At 40.3% G+C, this 24,236-nt stretch overlaps 1 protein-coding gene across 3 annotated transcripts in view; it reads left to right on the top strand.

The window, feature by feature from the left end:
• The window catches only part of ILRUN (inflammation and lipid regulator with UBA-like and NBR1-like domains), a 99,379-nt gene that overhangs the window by 27,087 nt on the left and 48,056 nt on the right, over positions 1-24,236 (top strand). For all 3 annotated transcript variants that reach the window (XM_081095016.1, XM_081095017.1, XM_081095015.1), the window contains exons 2-3: positions 12,257-12,411; positions 16,572-16,769. In XM_081095016.1, coding sequence (XP_080951142.1) covers positions 12,257-12,411; positions 16,572-16,769 — 353 coding nt within the window. The remainder of the gene's footprint in view (positions 1-12,256; positions 12,412-16,571; positions 16,770-24,236) is intronic.

Raw genomic sequence — 24,236 nt, 5'->3', positions numbered from 1 at the left:
ACCCAACTTTTTTTTTTTAATACTGTTTTTATTGATTTCATAGAGAGAAAGGGAGAGGGAGAGAGAGAGAAAGAAACATCTATCGGCTGCTTCATGCACAACCCTTACTGGGAGGCAAGCCTGCAACCAGCATATATCCTGGCCTGGGATCGAACAGGTCACCTTCTGTTGCATGAGATGGTACGCAGCATACTGAGCCACACTGGCTGGGATGTTTCCCAATTTTTTATTTTGAAGAACTTCAAAACTATAGAAGAGTTGAAAGACTAGTACAATGAATACCTGTGTAAGTGACATTTTACCACATTTGCTTTATTTTTAAAGCACCTTTATTACATTATAATTGACATATCATAAATTAACCCATTTTAAATGGATAATTGAGTGATTTTCTTTTAGTTTACAGAACTGAGCGACCCTCACTACACTCCAGTTATATATTTTCATCACTCTAGTAAGATTTCTTCTGCCTGTTGAGTTAATCCCCATTCACACCCCCAACCTCATGGCAACCACTAATCTTTTTTCTGTCTCTAAATAGTTGCCTTTTGTCTACTTTTTATAGTGATGATAGTTTTGTTTTGGTTTTATCATATTAAATAGAACTTGGCTAAGGTTTATTTACCTTTTGGTTCCTACAGAATAAGATTGATAACATAGGGCTTTAGATGTGTACCTTAGTATGCAGTTTTGGAGGTGACGTATTCTTAGGTGTAGTTTTGTATTATCTTCGAAGATGGTGTTGTCAATGTTGTTCTACAGAGGAGATGAAACTGAAGAGGCTTTGAAGTTGGGCCCTGTAGTACACCATCAGTAAATCTCAAAGGCAAGGCATATTAGACAGGTGTGGAGCATTTTAATCAAAGGTATATGTAAAATGTGTGTGGTATTTCTTTCAAAGCCCATGCTTTTTTCTCTGTATGTAGAAACAACAGCTAGATTTATGAATGGAGTGTTGCTCCATAGCTTAGCGTTTTGGCACTTTATATCTACTTTTAAAAATCGAAAGTTCCTGTCCGGCCAGACTGGTTCAGTGGTTGAGCATTGACCTATGAACCAGGAGGTCACAGTTCGATTCCCAGACAGGGCACATGCTTGGGTTGGGGGCTCGATCCCCAGTGTGGGGTGTTCAGGAGGCAGCCAGTCAGTACTTCTCTCTCATCATTGATGTTTCTATCTCTCTCCCTCTCCTTTCCTCTCTGAAATCAATAACAAAAATATATATTTTTTAAAAATCAAAAGTGCTTAAATAAATAAATTAATAAATAAATAAAATAAACATCTTTTTAAAAAATATTTATTGATTTCAGAGAGGAAGGGAAAGGGAGATAGAAACATCAATGATGAGAGAGAATCATTGATTGGCTGCCTCCCTGCAACTCCTTTATGTGCCCCTGACCGAAATTGAACCCCAGACCCTTCAGTCCGCAGGCTGATGCTCTATCCACTGAGCCACACCAGCTAGAGAAAAATAAACGTATCTTTAATGGATATTTGACTTCTTAAAAGCAGAATTATGAAGAAGGAAATGACAGCAGAAAACAGCACCCTTTAAAATTGCAATCTTTCTTTAATCTGCCTTAATATTCATAGTTTTTGTCTTTGATGATGAACATTATCAAATATACTAGAGGCCCAGTGCATGAAATTCGTGCATGGGGGCGTGTGTGTCTCTCAGCCCAGCCTGCACCCTCTCCAATCTGGGACATCCCTCTCATAATCCAGGACTGCTGGCTCCTAACCACTCTCCTGCCTGCCTGCCTGATTGCCCCTAACCACTTCTGCCTGCCAGCCTGATCGCCCCCAACTGCCCTCCTCTGCCAGCCTGATCGATGCCTAACTGCTCTCCCCTACCAGCCTGGTCGACCCCAACTGTCCTCCCCTGCCAGCCTGGTTCCCCCCAACTTCCCTCCCCTGCAGGGCTGGGCCCAGCAAGAAGGGAGAGGGACAGAGAGTTAGAAACATCAATGAGAGAGAAACATTGATCAGCTGCCTCCTGCACACTCCCCACTGGGGATGTGCCCGCAACCAAGGTACATGCCCTTGACCGGAATCAAACCTGGGACCCTTGAGTCCGCAGGTCGACGCTCTATCCGCTGAGCCAAACTGGTTAGGGCGAATGTTGGTACTCTTGAAGTTGTCCCACTCAAGAGAGTCCTTACACTCTCTTCATATTTTTGGATTCTTTTTTTCTCTTTTGATTGGGTGTTTTTGCTTCCTCATATTCCACATCAATTTGATTCTCAGAATCCTTTACTCTATCGCTGAATCCCTGTAAATTATTAATTTTAGTTAGTGTATGCTTAATTTCTAACGGTTCTTTTTCATGTCTTTGACATTCTCACTAATATTCTTGTAAGTCTCTGTAAGTCCCTTGAAGCTCTCATTAAGATCCTTAAGCAACCTTGAACTTTGTATTGAGTAGTTTGCTTGTTTCCATTTCATTTAGTTTTTTTTTCCCCCTGGAGATTTCTTTTGTTCTTTCATCTGTGACATGTTTCTTTGTCACTGTATTTTGGCAGCTTCCCTGTGTTTGTTTCTTTATATTAGATAAAGCTGTTATGTCTTGGTAGATTAGCCTTGGTGTGGTCCAGTGGCTCAGCCTCCCCAGTTACCTGAGCTGGGCACTCTAGGTGTGCCCCTGTGGGGGCTGTGTGCACAGTCTTGTTGTAGTTGAGCCTTGATTGCTGTTGGCATCACTGGGAGTTGACCTCCAAGCTAATTGACTGTGAGGACCAGCTCTGACTACAGTGGAAGATCTGTTGTGCAGGAGACACCCTCTTGGAGCAGGACTTGCTTCAGTGGGGATTTGGTGCTCACTGAGTCTGCTCCCTGTGTGAGTCATGTGCAATGTGTAGAGTTGTAATCCAGTATGGTGTGAAGTTGTCCAGCAGGTGTACTGGCTATGGGAGGTTAAAGTCAGCCATTGCCTGGGGCCACCTGGCAGGAGTTACAGAGAGATCTGCAGATGTCTGCTACTTGTATTGGGCTAGGACAGCCGTGGGCAAACTACGGCCCATGGGCTGGATCTGGCCCGTTCAACTGTTCTATCTGGCCCGTGGAGCCGAAAGAGTGGAGGGTTCTCTTGCTCTCCCCTCCGCTCCTTCACCAGCAGCAGTGTTAACATGTATTAGTTCACACAAACACTCCATCCATGCTTTTGTTCCGGCCCTCCGGTCCAGTTTAAGAACCCATTGTGGCCCTCGAGTCAAAAAGTTTGCCCACCCCTGGGCTAGGAAGTGCCTAGGTGAGGCCCAGCTGTGAAGCAAGGTAGGCTGGTGGTGGGCCAATTATTGATAGGTTGGGGCATGCTGATTCCAGCTGCTGCTTGTTTAAGAGATTTTAGGAAAGTCTGAAGCCTGAGCCAGGACAGGCCATTCATATGGAAAAGCAGCTGCAAACAGCTTGGGTGGTGCTGCAAATTGGATGGGGGTGGGGTCTCAGGGAATCACCAGGGCGGAGCGAACAGTATGGTCCAGGCTCATGGAAATTCAGATATGGCTGCCTGTGAGCTCTGCGATGGGGGTAGGTCCCAGCATAGAAATAATGACCCCTGAGAATACCCCTGTCTGGGAGAAAGCTTCACCCTAGTTCCTGCACCCGTGCTAGACAGTCCAGTTCCTCCCTGTATATCCCTCGATTTCCCCAAAGCCGCCTCCTGGTGCTGAAGCTCAGAGGAAGCGAGATTGTGTAAGTTTGTGCGCTTTTAAGAGGAACACCTGGCACTCCTGCAGCCTCTGTGTCACTCAGCCACAATCCCTGCTGGTTTTTACATCTTGAAGTTATGGGAACTTCTCTTCCAACCTCTGGAGCTCTGGGCTGGGGGTCTGGTGTGGGGCTGGAACCTTCTGCTTCTCTTGGAAGGCCTTGGAGATATCCCTCCTGATTAAAAAAAATGCCACGCGTGGGTGCCAGACCAGCTTGTCCCACACCTCCGCCCCTCCTACCGGTCTCAGTGTGCTGCTTCTTTACTTCTCTAGTTGTAGGACTTCCACTCAGTAAGATTTCAGGCAGTTCTGAATGATGGTGGTTCTGCATTTTAGTTGCAATATTCATGTTGTTGTGGGAGGCAGTATTTACCTGTGCTGCCATCTTTGTTCTTTGCAAAGTCGTCCTTATTGCTGTCCCCCTGGTTCTGTCTTCCAGTTCTCTCTCACTCTTAAGGAAGTGATCACATGGAGTTTACCTGGATTATCCAGGATAATTTCCCTATTTTCAGGTCAGCTGACTAGCAAATCTAATTCCCTGTTGCCATGCAGCATAACATGTATACACATTATAGGAATTAGGTCATTATTGAGATGATGACAGTGTTCTAAAACATCGTGATGGTTTTACAGTTTTTTACTAAAATCATTGAAATGTACAATTGAAATGGGTGAATTTTATGATACATAAATTTTTCCCTTTATTTATTAAGGTATTTCATGTGTGTCCTCATCCCCCCATTAGCCCCCCACCCCCCTATGCTACATAAATTTTACTTCAATGAAATTGAGTGTGTTTTTTGTTTGTATTTTAAAACATTTAGATGTTTTCCTTTGCTTTTAGGAGTAAGTCCAAATTTCTTAATGAAGCCATCAAGTACATGAAAAGGTGTCTAAGATCATTGGTAAATGCAAATCAAAACCACAGTTAGATATCACTTTATATTCACGAGGATGGCTGTAATGAAATAAAAAAGAAATTAAGTGTTGGTGAAGCTGTGGAGAAATAGGGAAAACTCATATATTGTTTGTGGAAATGTAAATAAAATGGTTCAGCTACTGTGGAAAACAGTTTGTCAGTTCTTCAAAATATTAAACATAGAATTGCCATATGACCCAGCAGTTGTACTCCTATATCTATATATAAATATAAATATATACATATATATATATATATACACACACATACACACACCCACTCAGACACTTGTATAGGAATGTTTATAGCAGCATTACTCATAATAGTCAAAAGGTATAGCCTGGCTGGTATGGTTCAGTGGTTGAGCGTCGACCCATGAAGCAGGAGGTCATTGGCTCAAGTCCCAGTCAGGGCACATGCCCAAGTTGCGGGCTCAATCCCTGGTGGATTATGCAGGAGGCAGCCAATTGATCTTCCGCTCTCATCAATGTTTCTCTCCCTCTCCCTCTCCCTCCCTCTCCCTCTAAAAAAAAATCAATAAAAACATATTTTTTTTTTTACAAAAAGGTAGAAACACCCAGATACCCATCATCAGATGAATGGATAAACAAAATATGATATGTACATACAATAGAATATTATTCAGCCATTTGCTTCCATTTGGGATGAATCTTGAAAACATTTTAAGTGAAAGAAGCCAGACACAGAAGGTGGCATATTGATTTTATGACCCCTTTTATATAAATTATCCAAAATAGGCAAATTTATAGAGACAGAAAGCAGATTAGTGGCTCCCAGGGGAGGAAAAATGAGTGAGTACTCAATGGGTGTACTTAATGGGTATAAGGTGATGAAAAAGTTTTGTAACTAGAAAGAGATGGTGTTTGCACAGCATTGTGAATGCACTAAATTCCAACATATTATATACTTTTTAAAGTAATTGTATGTTATGTATGTTTTATACCAGCATTGTTTTTGTTTAAAGGAAAAATAGTTTGATCCTGACATATTATCAGAGTCACTTAGAAACTAAACTCCTGCCCTGTCATTGTGGCTTGGTGTTTGAGCATCAACCTGTCAACCAGGCGGTCATGGTTCAATTCCCAGTCAGGGCACCTGTCTGGATTTCGGGCTTGATCCCCAGGAGGGAATGTGCATAGGCCCTGGTCAGGGCACATATAAGAACCAACGAGTGAATGCATAAATAAGTGGAATAACAAATTGAAGCCCCCCACCCCCACCCCACTTCTCTCTCTGAAGTCAATTTTGTAAAAATGATGGTGTGACCTTTGTTGTTTCTCTTAATGGAATTTTCCACAAGTTCTTTTTTCTTACTGTCTTCACATACTAAATAGTATCCATGTGTTAATTTTTAGGTTTTAAAATAGTGAGGGATTTCTTTAGCCCATTTCGTATTCTCTACCTGCAGTCATCTTTCTGTTTTAACGAAAGTCTTGTTTTCTTTTCAGGTCATAAAAGTTACGATAGTCTTAAATACATATTTTTGGGCCCCCCTCTTTGGTCTTCCATGTTAGATTCCAGTTGAGTTGATGTTGGAAAGTCCTAGTAAGAACCACCATCTGTTTTGCTGATCCTCTTTTTAGTCAGGTTTTTCTTCCTCCTGATCCTGGGGAGGGAAACTTAGGGATGAGTATTACTTTATGCCCAAAGATGTTATTGCCCATGCTTCATTGGATTGGTTCATTATTCTGATTTCCCATTTTAATTTGTGACCAGACAAGATGGGTTGTTTTCTCTTTCTCATTATTTGTATCATTTTGAATTTCCTAATCAGAGAATGGAAAAAGAAGGTATCTAATTATATGTCCTTGAGAATCTGAGCTAATACTCAGACTTATGGCATTCCTTTTTGAATTTCGATTTCCTGACTTTAACTGTTTTTTACCCCCATTTTTTGGGTGATGTTCCTGACTGTATATTCAATATATAGATTACTTTTCTTTATAAAACCAATAATCTGACTTATATATGTATACAGAGTACAAAAATAAATGTTCTCTTTGTAAATATATGCAACGTTATTTGACCACTTTAAAGAATTCAGCTTAACAAGAAGGTTAAAATTATTGTGTTTATAGAATTTATGATGGAAATTAATATGTTCTTAAGAAAATCAGATGTTTAGAGTGTTACTAGCTAATTAGAAAATTCCAGGTAAGTTAAAAAGTGTTATGCTTTTAAATATATATGGTTCAAAATTATATTAATAACTGATTCTATAATAAAAAATTATAAATAATAGTAAATTTTACTAATAGCCAAGAGCAAGTTACTTACCTGTTAGTTCATCTGTGTCTTTATAAAATGAAGGTTGGGCAATATTGCTTCTGAGTTACAAAATTGCATTTCATCAGGGAACACATATCAGCATCACCACATTCTTTTACTCTGAATTGTGTTAAGCTGATAATCAGGGCAGTTGAAATTGTATTGTGCACCAAGCCCATTTTTCCAGCCCAAGTAGAAAAAGTTGCCTTGGACTGATAGCCTCAGCATGAGAGGCAGTTGACAGTTGGAGCTTTCCTTGCTTGAGTGTCCCTGGTTTGCTACAAAATCTTTTCTTAGAGGCAGGGGCTTCCCCTGTGTTGCTATCTGTTATATCGCTGGTTCCAAGTAGAGTGCCTACCATGTGAATAAATGCTCAATAATTAAATATTTGTTGAATGAATGAAATACAACCTGGTGCATTTACACACATTGTCTGATGCAACCTTCACAGTCGACCTTATAATGCCAACCTTGTAATATAAAATACAAGCCAACCTTATAATACAAAAAACTCAGGTTTGCAGTTGAATAAACTGACATAGATGCTTAGTCACTTGTTTAAAGCCCAGAGGTAGGAGCCGCCTCTTCAACAATGTCACTTGTAAAATTTTTACCATTTAAAAAAAATATGTTCTTATTGATTTTAGAGCGAGAGAAAAGGAGAGAGAGAGAGACATCGATGTGAGAGAAACATTGATCGGTTGCTTCCCCCACAAACCTGCAACCTAGGCATGTGCCCTGACTTAAACTGGTGAACTCTTGGATGCTCCGGACAACACTCAACCAACTAAGCCACACCGGCCAGGCCATTTTAACCATCTTTAAGTGTCTGGTTCTGTAGCATTAAACATATTCACAGTGTTGTGCAACTATCACCATCATTTATGTTAGCCTGTGCCTTTTTCCTCCACTGTTACACTGCCTTCCTTTGTTCTTTCAACCATCTGATATCAGATTAAAGCCTCTTTTTCTTTTTTGTTAAGCCAAAAAGGAACCTGGAAGTTTAAACTTTCAGACTGGACTGAATACTGAGTCTGTGTTTTAACCCTTTGCGGTCGTTTGTCTACTCTCAGCCACCAAAGCTTTTTTACCGTTCCGGTCGTATGTCTGCTCTCAGCCACCACAGCAAGGAACCATACGAATCTTAACTCTATTCATTCCTGCATCAGTTCATAATTTCTCTGAACGCTCTTAAGTGTCTAAGCGACCTTGTCACGAACCAAAACATTGCCCCGACAAATCGGAGATATCGAAACTCAATACAAACAAACGTGGTCGTTCCACACTCGCCATGCAGAACACCGTGGCGAGTCAGACGCCTTTTGAGAGTGAAGAAATCGACAAGCTTCGGAGATACTTCGCAGAATTTCAAATAAAGCTTTACAAATTACGTTTAACTGTAATTAGGCATTCTCGCTTGTTAAGATATTTCAAAATAATACTCCAAAATGGCAAAAAGAAAGTTACCGAAAGAAGTGTACTGCGAATCTGAAAGTAATGATGAAGAGTTTTATTTTGGCACCTTGAATACTGACTCTGACGTAGAAAGTGATAACGTTTGTAGTGATTCTACTAGTAGTGACGTAGTTCCAAAAGAGAATTAATAAATCTTGTTTATCCTTCATAATCTTGCATGTTATGTATCACTGCTCTTTCAATGGAAATTAATTCCGACCAGTACGATACCCATGTCCAAATTTAATACGACCGCAAAGGGTTAACTTTCTCATCTCATCAGTCAGCTCTGTTTCATGTAGAATTCCTTATCCTATATAATAAAAGGCTAATATGCAAATTGTCCCCTCCACCGGGAGTTTAACCTGGAGTTTGATCAGGGGGTGGGGCAGGCCAGCCAACCAACCGCCCGTGGGCCCCGCCCTCCCTCTCTAGTTGGTTAATAATAGCTGAGTATGTTGTTTTGAATGGGAATACATGCTATCATGTCTACTTGTTCTTATACTGAATTGGGGCTGTTTGGTCTATTCTTGCTGTTTCTTGGCCCAGTGAGTCAGTGATCAAAATGGCGCCGAGGAGCCACACACCCGCATTTTGAGCTGTGTACCTCAGAGCACCACTGGGCTGAAGTCCACTCCCCACTGTGTACTTGGGAAATGAATTTGCTTGGTCACCCTCCCTCCTGCTTTCTGCCCGGAGTCCAGTTCACTACTTTCAGTTTCACTTTGGGCTTTAAAAATCTTTCTCTGCCTGAATTACCTATAGGTACAAGTAAGGAGTTTGATGCTTGGCTGTGGGATGAATTGAGATGTGTGCAAGATTTGAGGAGGGGAATGAATCTGTCTCTGGAGAGGTGCTGGACTTTTCAATTTGTGTTTCTGCTGCAATGGTCTCAAAGTTCTGTCTGATGCCAGGCAGAGCCGGAGATGAAATATGACACATACTGGGGATGAGAATTGGCATTTGGTCCTGAGTGCACAGTGTCTTCTCTCCCAAGTGTATTTTACAGCCAAGTGAATAGAGAATAAGTCAGCAGGCTGCTTGCTGGAGACTTGAAGCAGGAAAATGATCTTTAAAAAAAATCCTTATCCAAGGACATGCTTAAAGAGAGGAGATGGTGAGGAAGGGAGGGAGAGAGAAAGAAAACATCAGTCGGTTATCGGTTGCCTTCCGTAGTTGCCGTCTGTATGCTTCCTTGACGGGATCAAACCCACAACCCAGGTATGTGCCCTGACTGGGAAGCAACCTTTAAGTGCATGGGAGAATGCTGAACCAACTGAACCACTCTGGCCAGGCAGAAAAAATGATCTCTATAAAAAGTTTTCAGAAGAACAAAATGGAAACGGCTTATTTTTATCTCCTGCCAGTCCCTAAGTGAAAGGCTGATTCTGGATGTATTCCTAAGTCCATTTGTGGGAAGGAGAGGCGGGCTTCCCCAAGATTGACCAATCATATATTCTTCACTTTGGATCACAGTCAGCTGGATCAGGAAGTTGCAGGGTGACTAAAGTACAAGCCCTCCCATTGAATAGTCAAGCAAATGGACACAGTTTGGCCCCCGGCCCAGCTCCGCTCCATGTAAATTTTATCTAGCACACAAAGAACTGGCTCACAGCTGGTGGTGTTGTAATTCCAGGCATTACTGATTAATATAGCAGGCCACCATTGCATGACCTGAGGTGGCTGCTCTAAATATAGCCAGCCTTTCTGGCTGATGCAAACACCTGGAGGAGCAGCAGGCCCCCCAGCAGAAAAAGTATTTACTGTTGATAGCATGTCTGTTGAACATTAGACTGTGTACTATGTCAGACCTTATTTCATGCTACCCTTATGCATAATTAAAGACAATTCACTGGATCCATTGGCTTATGGTTGGGTTATGCTTAGCAAAAAATGCAATTTATGTTGTTGCCTACTGTGGGGACTAGGAATGATGTCACTAGTTTGAGTAAGACCACGGGAGAAGCAGTTAATGTAATTACTGACAATTTCTTTCCTCTCTCTAATGAACAGGGCTTACTTAAACCACTTTAGTGGCCTTTGGTTTCTGGCATTGATATACCAAGCTTTCAGTCATGTGATTCGGTTCAGTAAGGGACTCTTGTTTGTGTGCTTGGTAGTTCCTTCTGACATAAGGGGGTTTGTGAGTAATTAAAAAGAACACCAACATTTACAAAATGGTGCTTCCAAAAAAGAAACTACAAATGTCTCCTAAACATGTAAAAGATACCCTCTCTCACAAAAGGAAAAAACCATTTTAAGACCTCATTGAGATCTTATTTTTTACCTATCAGATTGACAAAAATCCAAAATGTTGGAGAATTACTGTTGTTGAGCAAATAGGGAAATAGACACTCATACATTCTTGGTGGGAGCATTCATTAAATGAATAACTTTTATTGAGGGAAGTTTAGATTTATATATATATATATATATATATATCACATTCAAAGGCTGTTGAATTGTGTTGTTTACCCATATCTTCAGAAAAAAATCACTTCTGTCGTGGTAAACAACCTGCTTCCCTGTTTATAATGGTCTGACCCTCTAGCAACTTCAGTGTGAAATTATAGCTAATTTGCCTACAAATGTCAGGTGGTCATAATCATCTGGCCACTCAGTGTATATTAAAACCATAAATATATACCCTTTGACCCAGCAATATCATTTAGAGGAATTTATCCTATAGATGCACTTGCTGAGTGCATAAGCTTATTTATGGAAGAATTAAAGCTTGGAAACAGTCTCAAAAGTGGACTGGTTACATAAATAATGATGTATCTATAAAATGGACACAGATATAAAAAACAGTAAGGATACTCATTATGTACTGATATAGAAATGTCTTCATGGTACAGTGTTGAGTGAATAAAGCAAAGAGCAGTGTCTAATATGTTGCTACGTGTGTAAAAAGGGGTGAAATAATATATATTATTTGTGCATAAGGAAGTTCTGGAAAGATATTTAAAGTTATATGAACGATATGTGTGTTTAGGAAAGGAGATAAGATGGGTATTTTTCACTGTATGAAACTTCTTAAACCATGTGCATATATTGCTATTTTTTTTAAAAAAAAAATTAGAATGTTTTAAAAAGTGGAGCTGCTTTGACTTTCAGCCATAGTTGCCAGAGGAGTTCTCTTTTAATTGACTTGCTGTACCCATACTTGCTATCCATGTGGGTAAGAGGGAAATTTCCTCATATTGTAGCTCAGAGGTTCTCAACCTGTGGGTCGCGACCCCTTTGGCGGTGGAACGACCCTTTCACAGGGGTCGCCTAAGACCATCCTGCATATCAGATATTTACATTACGATTCATAACAGTAGCAACATGACAGTTATGAAGTAGCAACGAAAATGATTTTATGGTTGGGTCACAACATGAGGAACTGTATTTGAAGGGCCAGAAGGTTGAGAACCACTGTATGTAGCTGATGGGGATAATATTTGTTGCCTCCTAAAATTTTACTCATTTTTTAGAGAGAGGAGGAGAGGGAGGGAGAGAGAGACAGACAGACAGACACAGAGACACATCCATGTGAGAGAGAAACGTGGATCAGTTGCCTCCTGCAGCGCCCCAACTGGGGATTGAACCTGCAACCCTGGTATGTGCACTACTAGGAATTGAATGGCCACCTCTTGGTGTCCGGGACTACATCTGACCAACTGAGCTGTACTGGTCAGGGCAATGTTTGTTGCTTTTTATGTGTGCACCTTGGGAAGAAGGTGGTGCACAAGTTTGTTGGTTCTGGTGTTTTTTCTGTTGTTCCTCAGACAAAATCAATAGCTATTACAAACCCTAAGAAACTGGCTTATTCCTTTTGTTTGACAATGAGGATGATATGCTGTAGATAAGACTGAATCTTATCTTTTCTCTTTATTTGTAGGAACCTACAAGCAGCAATTGGCGCCTATTATGACTTCGAGAGCCCAAACATCAGTATGCCCTCTATGTCTTTTGTTGAAGATGTCACCATAGGAGAAGGGGAGTCGATACCTCCTGATACTCAGTTTATAAAAACATGGCGGATCCAGAATTCTGGTAAATGTATAATCGGCAATTCTCCTTGTCCAGTTTTCTCTTTCTTAGTAGTTAAAAGAAATAAATGTTTTACAAATGTGAATGTGTATCTCAGATTTTTCTTACACATGGTGTAGCATTTCTTGTACTAATATGATGACCTAACATCAATGAAATATTCCCTACCCTAGATTAGGAAGAACAATTTTGGTCTTGATGGCACCTAAAGAATTCAGTTTTCATTTGACCGCAGGAACGAGACCTGTGTGTGGTGGTTCTACTCCATCACTTTAATTCTGCTCTAGTTAATCTCCAGTTATTTCCAGCAGGCTAGAGGAGGTACAGCCATGAATAGAACAAGGTAGGTAGAAAGAGCTGTGAGCATCTGCTCTTTTGAAAGCTCATTTCTTTACAACCACATGATGATTCTGTTTGAACTTTCATTGAGATATCTGAAACATTAATACCACTTTGAAAAACAGAGTAAGAAGTATGGGGATTTGCTCATTTGGGAAAGATGGAAAGATTAAGAAATTTTTTTTTTTAAACATTGTTTTGGTATATTGCCTACTTTAAGATTAAAATTAAGCTAACCATAGTTCTTTGAAAATAGTATCTGAATATGTATCTGGTAACTGTTAATTATTACCTTTTAATTGTTAAATTATTTTCTAATGACTTTAAAATTAAATGGATTTAGTTAGTATTCCTTGTCCCATCCAATAACAGTTTATGCTGACTGGATGAGAATGCTTTAACATCCTTATTATTAATGAGACAGAGAAATTCTGAGGGATAGAAATCTAGGCAAAAGGATATTTAGTTAAAAATTGGTGGTTGTGGGAAAACGCTAGCTAGCAAGGTAATTGATAGGAGATGATGTAAAATTCTGGGGGCTCAAACCCTATAAAAGTGAGTTTTTATTGACTACTTTTCAATTCTTTATATTTCTTTTATGACTGGAAAAGATTGGCTAAGCTAGATTTTTATATAATAACTAATGTACCAAGTTGTTAATCTTAGTTTTTCTGGCTTATTTAGAAGTAACTTTCCCTTGGATGCAAGTTCACTGTGTCACGGAGCAAACACATAATTTGGATTGACCTAGTGTTATAGATGACGGGACATCTGTAGCTATGTGAAATTTTCATTGGTACAATATGGTACATTGTTAGTTTGAGAGGCACATGGTAATATAAGAAAATACCCATGTTTTCTATTTGCTTGAAATTCTTACTTGTTTGAAGTTTGATTATCTTTGCCTAATTTCTTTCTTAATATGCTGTTTTTAAAAAATATTTTTATTGATTTCAGAGAGAGAGGGAGCGAGAGGGAGAGAATCATTGATCAGCTGCCTCCTGCACACCCCCTACTGGGGATTGAGCCCGAAACCCTGGCATGTGCCCTTGACCAGAATTGAACCCTGGACCCTTCAGTCTTCAGGCCGACATTCTATCCACTGAGCAAAATCAGCTAAGGCTTGCATGCTTTTAATAATTTGAAAAAATCTCTTTAGTCGGCTTCTATTCATTTCCCCATAGGAGAAATCATTGTAGTATTACTAAAACCTGTTGTTACTTATCAAAAAATGCTTTGAAAGTTACACATGAAATTTTTAAATGAGTGACACTTGTTTAGAAATTATGAACTATTCAAAAGTTTTAAAAAATTAATCTAAGACCTTGTTTACTTATAGTAAAAATGGTCTGGCCTTCCATGAGTTTGTTTTAGTGCTTTTAAATATTGAAAGTTGTTAGAGTACTGTTGAAATATTTTAAATGCTACCTTGTTGCAGAATAACAATTTTATATTTTAGAAAACCTCTTGATATATCTGCTCATTCACTAGACAGTCACTTGGATTAATAGGAGGGTTTGGGAGGATTGACATAAAATGGCTAGAATGTAAAATCAGAACCCAAAAGCGCCTGCCTTTCACTCTGATTTAGAGAAAATCTGTATTGGCGAGCCTGACTGCCTTTTCCTCCTGTTTTTATATAGTAACTCCAGTTTAAAACAGCTTCTGGGCCTGCAGCCTTTTTTCTGTAACAGGCATTTTTGTTCTTGAACACCTCTTGAAAAGTTGGGCAACAGTTGCTAGAGATTTTATCCTCCAAGGTACTTTGAACAAATAGTTTTTTTTATTCTTCTGGAATTTGTTCAGCCAGTCATAAAATAGTTTTCTATCTATAAGCTAAATGCTTTCCATTTGATTAAGGAGAACCTGGTATCCTAAAACTGACAGGTGTGTTATTAAAGAGAGGAAAAGTGCGCATGTGCACTGGTTCTTTGGCATCATCCTAATCTGGCCTGACTTCTATCTGGAACTAGAGTAGTAACACAGAAGTAGGGCAGGCCTTTGCTGTTTCTCCTCTGGCACTCTTACTCTCATTCATAATCCTCCCTAAGTGAAACTTTCACTTGACACCTCTTTTAAAAATTATTTTTGTTTTAGTCCTTACACTAGGATATGTTTTTAATTGATTTTAGAGAGAGAAGAGTGGAGAGGGTGAGATAGAGATACATTGATCCGTTTCCTCCTGTACACGCCCCAACCAGGGATTGAACTCAACCCAGGTGTGTGCCCTGACCGAATTGAACCTACAACAGTGATGGTGAACCTTTTGAGCTCGGTGTGTCATCATTTTGAAAAACCCTAACTTAACTCTGGTGCCGTGTCACATATAGAAATTTTTTGATATTTGCAACCATAGTAAAACAAAGACTTATATTTTTGATATTTATTTTATATATTTAAATGCCATATAACATAGAAAAATCAACCAAAAAAATGAGTTCGCATGTCACCTCTAACACGCGTGTCATAGGTTCACCATCACTGACCTACAACCTTTCGGGTGCACAGGATGAATGACACTTAACCACTTTAGCCACTTTGGCTGGGCAATAAAAGCAGTTTTGAAATGTAAACAGTGTCATAGAAATTACTTCTTGTGTATTTTTTTTTAAAATATATTTTATTGATTCTTTACAGAGAGGAAGGGAGAGAGATAGAGAGTTAGAAACATCGATGAGAGAGAAACATCGATCAGCTGCCTCCTGCACATCTCCTACTGGGGATGTGCCCGCAACCCAGGTACATGCCCTTGACCGGAATCGAACCCGGGACCTTTCGGTCCGCAGGCCGACGCTCTATCCACTGAGCCAAACCGGTTTTGGCACTTCTTGTGTATTTCATCCTCTTGCCTGGGTGAAAAAACTGGGAAGAGTCAGACATATTTTTACTATACATTTCAGCTTAAAATGTTAGCATGAAAATGGCCGTGTGTTACCTATTAGTAGAGAAAGCATCCGAAGATGTGGCCCTGTGCTTGTTTTAATGACTCTTCACATATATCATGCTGTGTTAATCCTTACCGGAGGATATTTTTCTATTGGTATTTTTAAAAAATATATTTTTATTGATTTCAAATAGGAAGGGAGAGGGAGAGAGAGATAGAAACATCAATGATGAGAGAGAATCATTGATTGGCTGCCTTCTGCAAGTCCTGTACAGGGGATTAAGCCCACAACTTGGTCTGTGCCCTTGACTGGAATCGAACCTGGCACCCTTCAGTCCACAGGCCGATGCTCTATTCACTGAGCCACACCGGTTAGGGCTCCATTGATTTTTAGAGAGAATGAAAAGAAGGAAGGGAAAAAGAGAAAGAGAGAGAGAGAGAGAGAGAGAGAGAGAGAGAGAGAGAGAGAGAGAGAGAGAGATAGATATGTGAGAGAGACACATGGGCTAATTGCCTCACATGCGTCTTAACGGGCTGGGGATTGAACCTGCACCCCAGGAATTGAACTTATGACCCTTCAGTGCACAGTCTGATGCTCTAACCATTGAGCAACACTGATCAGGGCACATATATCATTTTAGATTCTACAGATTTAGTCTGATGTATGGCCTCTTCTGGGGGCACTTGAAACACATCTTAAGGAACTGCCTTGCTTCTGTTGTATGTACCCTCTCTTAGGGGTAGACTATTGGTCAGAGGTTGTTTACTTTGATAATTCCCTCTGATTAGTCATGTGAGATGTTCTATAGCTTAGGGGTATGTGGGTAGGATTACATGTCTAAGAGACAAAGAAAGAGGCTTCTTCTATGGCTTTGTAATGAATTGCACCCAGCAAGGAACCACCGATTGCCTAACATTTTTTTCTTTTGCTTGAACTCAGGGGCAGAGGCCTGGCCTCCAGGGGTTTGTCTTAAATATGTCGGGGGAGACCAGTTTGGACATGTGAACATGGTGATGGTGAGATCACTAGAGCCCCAAGAGATTGCAGACGTCAGCGTCCAGATGTGCAGCCCCAGCAGAGCCGGAATGTATCAGGGACAGTGGCGGATGTGCACTGCTACAGGACTCTACTATGGAGGTGAGTATGTCCTTGTGCGACCCAGGGTGAAGGAATTAATGTTATATCTTAATGCATCCCCAGTGTTGCTCATAGACCCTGTCAGTTACATTTCAGGGCATGGCCTCTTTTAAACAGTCACTCCATGCAGGTGAATGACTTGAATTTAATGACTATCTGGTTCAATCTAGTGCTTTCCCTTTTACACTAGGATTTTACTTAAAATTTAGTGAATTATATGAGATATATATTGCATTGTAAACAGTGATTTAGTAATGTTGCTGTTTTTATTATATAATCTAGTAGGTACTATAAGAACATTGAAGGCAGTCTTTGTTTACAGAGTATCTACACACGAGTCATATTAAAAAAGATAACGTACAAAATGTGCATCCTTCTGCCTTGGAGGGTGAGGTGCAATGGTTGGAGTGACGACCCGTGGACTGAAGGGTCCACGAACCCGTGATTGGGTTTGATTCCCAATCATGGACATGCACCTTGGTTATGGGTTTGCTCCATGCACCAAGTGGGACATGTGTGGAAGGCAGCTGGTCTATGTATCTCTCACGTCAATGTTTCTATCTCTCCCCCTCCCCCTTCCACTCTCTCTAAAACATCAGTGGAAAAGTATTCTTGGGTGAAGATTAACACACACAAAAATGTGCATACTTCCTTCAACCTGATGACCTGTCAAGCTGCTAATGCCTCTCACGCCTTTATTGCCAAACTTTCTGAACAAAGTGATCTATACTCACCATTTTGGCTTTCTGTTTTCCATTTATTCTTCAACCCAATCTATTCCTTTTATAAAATTTTCTTTTAAAAAACAACAATACATTTTTTACTGATTTTTAGAGAGAAAGAAGAGAGGAAGGGAGAGAGAGAGAAACATTGATGTGACAATGAAACATTGGACAGCTGCCTCCTGTATGCACCTTACTGGGGATCGAGCCCAAAACCCCAATGCATGTGCCCTGACCAGGAATCGAACTGACAGCGTTTCAGTGCATGGGATAACGCCCAACCAGTTGAGCTACACTGGCCAGGGCTCAACCCAATCTGTTCTTTACCCACTCCAATTAAATGATTATCAGTGATAAACCAGTTACCAGATCTAGCAGTCTTCGTACTAACTAATCTTCTATCATTTGGCACCATACTCTAAAACTTTTTTGAAATGTGTACCTTCCTAGAGCCACATAATACCTCTCTTGTTTCTCTTTCCCCTCTGAATGTTCTTGCTCTGTCTCTGTCGAGTCCCATCTTTGCCTTAAGATTACTAGATTGTGAGCTGAGCTCCGATCATGCTCAGTGACCTCATCTACCCACATGGTTTCAGCTCTCACCAGTACAGCATTCATGGTGATGCTCAAATTCATATCTGTGGCTGCAAACTCTTTTTGGAGCACCAAACCTGTGTTTTTACTGTTTATGGACAGAACACTTGGATATTCTGTAGATTTCTGAATTTTAACATCTCCCAGGCAAACTTACATTCTTCTCATTGGCACCTCAGTGAGATGATCAGGCCTGAAACCCTTGAGTCATCTTTTTTTTTTCCTGTGTAATTATACTTAATCACAGATCAATCCTTATTGGTTCCATTATATCCCATGTCCTGGAAATCCAAAGAAAAAGAAATAGGAAATAGTTCTTCCCCTCAGGGAGCTCTTTTTAAAAATATATATATATTTTCATTGATTTCAGAGAAGAAGGGAGAGGGAGAGAGAGTTAGAAACATAATGATGAGAGAGAATCATTGATTGGCTGCCTCCTGCACTACCCTGACTGGGGATTGAGCCCGCAACCAGGGCATGTGCCCTTGATTGGAATCGAACCCGGAACCCTTGAGTCCACAGGCCCAGGCTCTATCCACTGAGCCAAGCTGGCTAGGGCTCCTCGGGGAGCTCTTAACTGGCATTGGGGCCTTTGGTGTTATTTGAAGGAAACCTGGAATTAATGTTCTCATATGTTTTGACAGGCAGTGGAAACTTTAAATACTTTTACGGCCTCAAACATGTTTAGCCCTGTTTGGTTTGGCTCAGTGGTTAGAGTGTCCACCTGAGGATCGAAAGGTCCTGGGTTTGATTCCCAGTCAAGGGCACATATCAGGGTTGCAGGTTCCATCCCCGGCCCTGGTCGGGGTCCATACGGGAGGCAACCAATTGATGTGTCTCTTTCACATCAATGTTCCTCCCCCTTTCTCCCTTCCACTCTCTCTAAAAATCAATGGGAAAAACCCCCTCTGGTGAGGATTAACAAACAAAAATGGTGATACATGTCTTACTTACTTTTGTAACTTTTCAAAAAGCTGAGCCCAGTGCAAAACAGAGAGTGGCTTCTTAATAGATTTTTTTAAAAATTGATTTTAGAGAGCGGAAAGGTGGGGAAAGGGATGGTGAGACATTGATTTGTTGTTCCACTTATTTATGCATTCATTGGTTGCTTCTTGCTTCTTGTATGTGCCCTAACCCAGGATCGAATCTGCAACGTATTGGGGTAAAGCTTTAACCAACTGAGCTACCCAGGCAGGGCTGATCAGTGGATTTTTAAAATGAATATTAGCATTTTTAAGGGAGGGGGAAGATAACACATGACTTTTTAAAAAAAATCCCTTTGATGCAAAGATACTGCTTCTTGGTGTTCTCCAGTGTTTGAGAATGCTAGTCCTGTTTTGTGAATTTGTTTTTAGTGTTAAATTGAAAATAATTATCAGTATTGGGAAATTCAATTTGTACTTGTAACATCTCTTTCAAATTCTAGAAGTAGGTAGAGTATAAATATACTAGCTTTGGAGGCAGTAAAATATTTAAAGCCTTTCTTGGTCATGTAGTCTGTGAGTTGTTTCTCAGGACTTGATGGAATCTACAAGTTTTAAGGGATCTTAATAATTTATCTGGTTCCATGATTTTCTAGGTTTTTTTCTTAATCAGTGGAATCCTTTCCTTGATAGTAGCATGTGTGAATGCCCCCTTCAATAAGGGGAAAAGATAAAAATGAAACTGGTTTTGTTGAATTGAAAGCTTCCTTAGCCTGTTTTGCTCCCTGTCTGAGGTGACCCACCGTCAGGACTCTGTGGTGTGTAGTTTGCAGACTCTTTATCTGTTTTAGCAAGGAATTTAATTTCATTTTACAAACTTACTGTATTTCATTGAGTTGATTACTGATGATTATAAAACACATCCTGATAGCAGAGGTGTTAAGTGACTGGCAGAAAGTGCATATAATATACATAAAAACCACAACTAAGAATACATGAAAAAAACACACAAAACACCTGCATGTTACTCATGATTGGCTCTTCCTAGTTTTTCTTGCTCATTCTTAGCTTGTTAGCTCATTGAGCGTAGTGTGGTGGTAAGAATTCAGAATGTAGAACCAGGTTCCCTGGGCATAAACTTGGACAAGTTAGGTAATTCTCTGTACCTCATCTTTCTGTTTTAACAACAAAGCTTGTATTTTTTTGTTTTATTTTTGGTGGGGTGGTCTCTATAGTATTTAGACCAGTGGTTCTCAACCCGTGGGTCGCGACCCCTTTGGAGGTCCAACGACCCTTTCACAGGGGTCACCTAAGACCATCGGAAAACACATATATAATTACATATTGTTTTTGTGATTAATCACTATGCTTTAATTATGTTCAATTTGTAACAATGAAAATACATCCTGCATATCAGGTATTTACATTACGATTCATAACAGTAGCAAAATTACAGTTATGAAGTAGCAACGAAAATAATTTTATGGTTGGGGGTCACCACAACATGAGGAACTGTATTAAAGGGTCACGGCATTAGGAAGGTTGAGAACCACTGCTTTAGACGGTCTTCTCTAGAAAGAATCCATTCTTATTTTTTATAATAATACTTAGGGTGTTTCAGATAATTTCTCTTCCTCAAAAGGAATTTTTGCTATATTAAATAATTTACGCATGGGTTCCCTTTCCCCATTTTAGCTTGATTGTGCTCTCAGAGTTTCTCAGCGGGGATGCAGTTGGCACGCTGTGTGGATAGTTCTTCATGATGTGGGCATATTTATAAGACCCTTGGCCCTCTCTCACTAAATACCTGTAATTTCACATGTTCATCTTTACAACTGATCCCTCCCCGCACCCTCCCCTCAACACATATCTAACTCCCTTGGTTGAGTAACTCTAAGTATCTGATTCCTAATAGATACATTTTCAAGCCCAAACATTTTATTTTATCTTCTTTTTATGGACTTTTGCTTCTTAGATAAAAGCAATGTTATCTAATACCTACTGTATATCAGTCATTGTACTGGACTTTTTACATATAAATTACCTTATGAAGGAAGTACTGACTGCATTTTATGGAGTTCTCAAGGAAACTTTGCCTCCAGGTTGTTGATGCTTCTTAGGGTTTAGGGAGGGAGTCCTCTCCACTACCAGAGTGAGTGGGACTGAGGGTGGGGTTGAGTTTGGCAGGGCCTCTCTTAGGTAGTGGGGTAAATATCAGTTTTCTCCCAAGGAGTTCCTGCCTGCTAGGAGATACACAGTACCTATAGAACACTTGGCTCTTGGGAAGAAGAGCATGAGTGGTTATCCCTATTTTAGCCTTGGTGCCAGCAGTAATATACCTGCCCTGTTCCTAGTGGAGTGCCCTTTTCCAAAATTCTACAAGAGAGATTTACCCCTGCACTGTGATACTTTCCTACAAATCATAGGGGTCCTAGTTCTGAAGTAAGCTAAGGTCATATTCTTTTTTTAAAAAATATATTTTTACTAGAGACCCAGTGCACAAACTCATGCACCAGTGGGGTTCCTTGGCCTGGCCTGCGGGATTGGGCCAAAACCAGCTCTCTGACATGCCCTGAGGAGTCCTGGATTGTGAGAGGGTACAGGCCAGGCCGAGAGACCCCTCTGGTGCACAATCCCTCAGGGCCAGGGAGGGATGCAGGAGGTTGGTCAGCCGCGGAGGAATCATGGGAGGGCTCCAAGGCATGCCTGGCCCTTATCGTTCATTCCTGATCAGCCAGACCCCAGCAGCAAGCTAACCTACTGGTTGGAGCGTCTGCCCCCTGGTCAGTGCACGTCATAGTGAGCAGTTGAGCAGCCTTAGCATGTTATTAGCATATGACGCTTTGATTGGTTGAATGGCCGACTGGATGACTGGACACTTAGCATATTAGGCTTTTATTATGTAGGGTTGATTTCAGAGAGGAAGGGAGAGGGAGGAGGAGATAGAAACATCAATGATGAGAGAGAATCATTGGTCGGCTGCCTCCTGCTTGCCCGCTACTGGGGATCAAGCCCGCAACCCTGGGCATATGCCCTGATCTTGAATCAAACAGTGACCTCCTGGTTCATAAGTCGGTTCTCAACCACTGAGCCACGCCGGCCGGGCTAAGGTCATACTCTTGTTACCACATGCTGATGAGGGCTTCTCCCACTTGAAGTAGATCTTTTTGTTAAATACTTCACATGGGTCCCTAGGGACATTTCATGTGTCCATTGAATACTTATAAATTATAGTTTCCCAGAGGTTAGGAATGAAACTTCCCTTATTAAGCTTCCAAACTGCAATATGTCTCACATATTAGGAGAGTTATTGTGTGCTCTATGTAAACCAACTGTTTATTTCCTAAAACCTTGTAAGTTCTTACTCTAACTTCTCCAATTTACAGTGTCCTCCCTAGTCAGTAATTTCAGGACTGCCCCATCTCATTCTTCTGTATTTTAACTGATCATGTTATAAAAGCTCTGGTTTCATACAAACTTCCTCTAGACATGAGTCTTCTATTTAGATGCTGTTCTGTTTGGCATTTCTGCCAGTTCTTTACCTATTACCCCAACTTTAGAATGTCTCTCTTTTATGTTGGACTGAAAAAGGCTGCCTCATTTACTTCTAGAAGATCCTTAATAAGGTACTCTCTGTTTCATTTCTGATCTCTAGAATTCTCTGATATCAGAAATATTAGTAGTCCTTGAAAACAACAGATTTCTTTTTTGACAGAAGAAATGCTAACATAAGCTGAATGTGATTTGTATGGGAAATGTTTTTAGAAGAGACATTTCAAAATGTAAATGAGGTCTGAAATCCTTAATTATATTATGAGATCTATAATAAGTTTATAGGGTGAGAGGCTTTTTCAGTTTCAGAGAAGGAAGCCTGCCTTTGGTTGTACTGCCACCAGGGGATGGTGACTGATCGGTGGTCATGTCCAGGTAGTTCTGCATGAGTCAAAGGTAATGTGAAATGGCTGTATTGTTCAGATTAACCTCTAAAATGCAGATATGTGGGTCCTTAACCTCTGTAGAGCATAGGCAATCAAGAAATCAGGTGAGCCTAGCCGGCATGGCTCTGTGGTTGACTATTGACCTATGAATCAGGAGGTCACAGTTTGATTCACAGTCAGGGCACGTGCCTGGGTTGTAGGCTTGATCCCTAGTGTGGGGTGTGCAGGAGGCAGCCGATTAATGATTCTCTCATCATTGATGTTTCTATCTCCCTCTCCCTCTCCCTTCCTCTCTGAAATCAATAAAAATATATTAAAAAAAGATCAGATGAAACAGTGATCCATCTATAAAATATAGTAAAAATTGTTTCAGTGTGTGCTCTTTAGTGCTAACACTGTTTTATCAAATAGTTTTATAATTTTGCAGCCAACAAATAACTACACAAGGATTTGGTAGAAGGGCAGTAATATAATTTGAAAGCAGCATGTTTTTTTTTCTTGTAGCTACAGCCCTTTTGTTAACAGAAATTTCTTTGATCTGGAATGTTAGGTTCCAAGGATACAGAATTTTGGGATTGACAGTTCCTTTAAAATTTTTGAAAGAAAATATAATTTTTTATTAAAATATTAATACACAAATTGTTTTTTGGGGTTGTTTACTTTTTTTATATGGTATATTTATTTTAAATATTGTTGAAAGTATTACATATGTCTCCTATTTTTTACCCATTAACCCCGGCTAGCCCGCCCCTGCGCCCTGCTTCCCCTTCGCCCCAGGCCTTTATCACCCTATTGTCTTTGTCCTTGGGTTATGCATATATGCATACAAGTTGTTTGGTTTATCACTTCCTACCCACCCACCTCCCCCACTTTCCCCTCTGAGATTCCACAGTCTGTTCTATGCTTCTGTCTCTGAATCTGTTTTGTTTGTCAATTTATTTTGTTCATTAGATTCCACATATGAGTGGGATCATGTGATACTTGTATTTCTCTGACTGGCTTATTTCGCTTAGCACAGTGGTTCTCAACCTTGGCTGCACATTAGACTCACCTGGGAATCTTTTTAAAATCCTGATTTCTGGGCCTCATCCTCCAGAAATTCTGTTTCTTTGTTATGGGGTGGGGCCACAACATTAGTAAAAAAGAAACAGAATTTCCAGAGGGTAAGGTCCAGAAATCAGGATTTAAAAAGATTCCCAGGTGATTCTAATGTGCAGCCAAGGTTGAGAACCACTGGCTTAGCATAATACTCTCCAGGTTACTCCATGCTGTTTCAAAGGATAAGAGATC

Source organism: Myotis nattereri (genome assembly GCF_964212035.1).
Source record: "Myotis nattereri genome assembly, chromosome: 6".
Classification (NCBI taxonomy): domain Eukaryota; kingdom Metazoa; phylum Chordata; class Mammalia; order Chiroptera; family Vespertilionidae; genus Myotis; species Myotis nattereri.
Note: the sequence above shows the minus strand (reverse complement) of the source record. Positions and strands in the feature narration are given on the sequence as shown.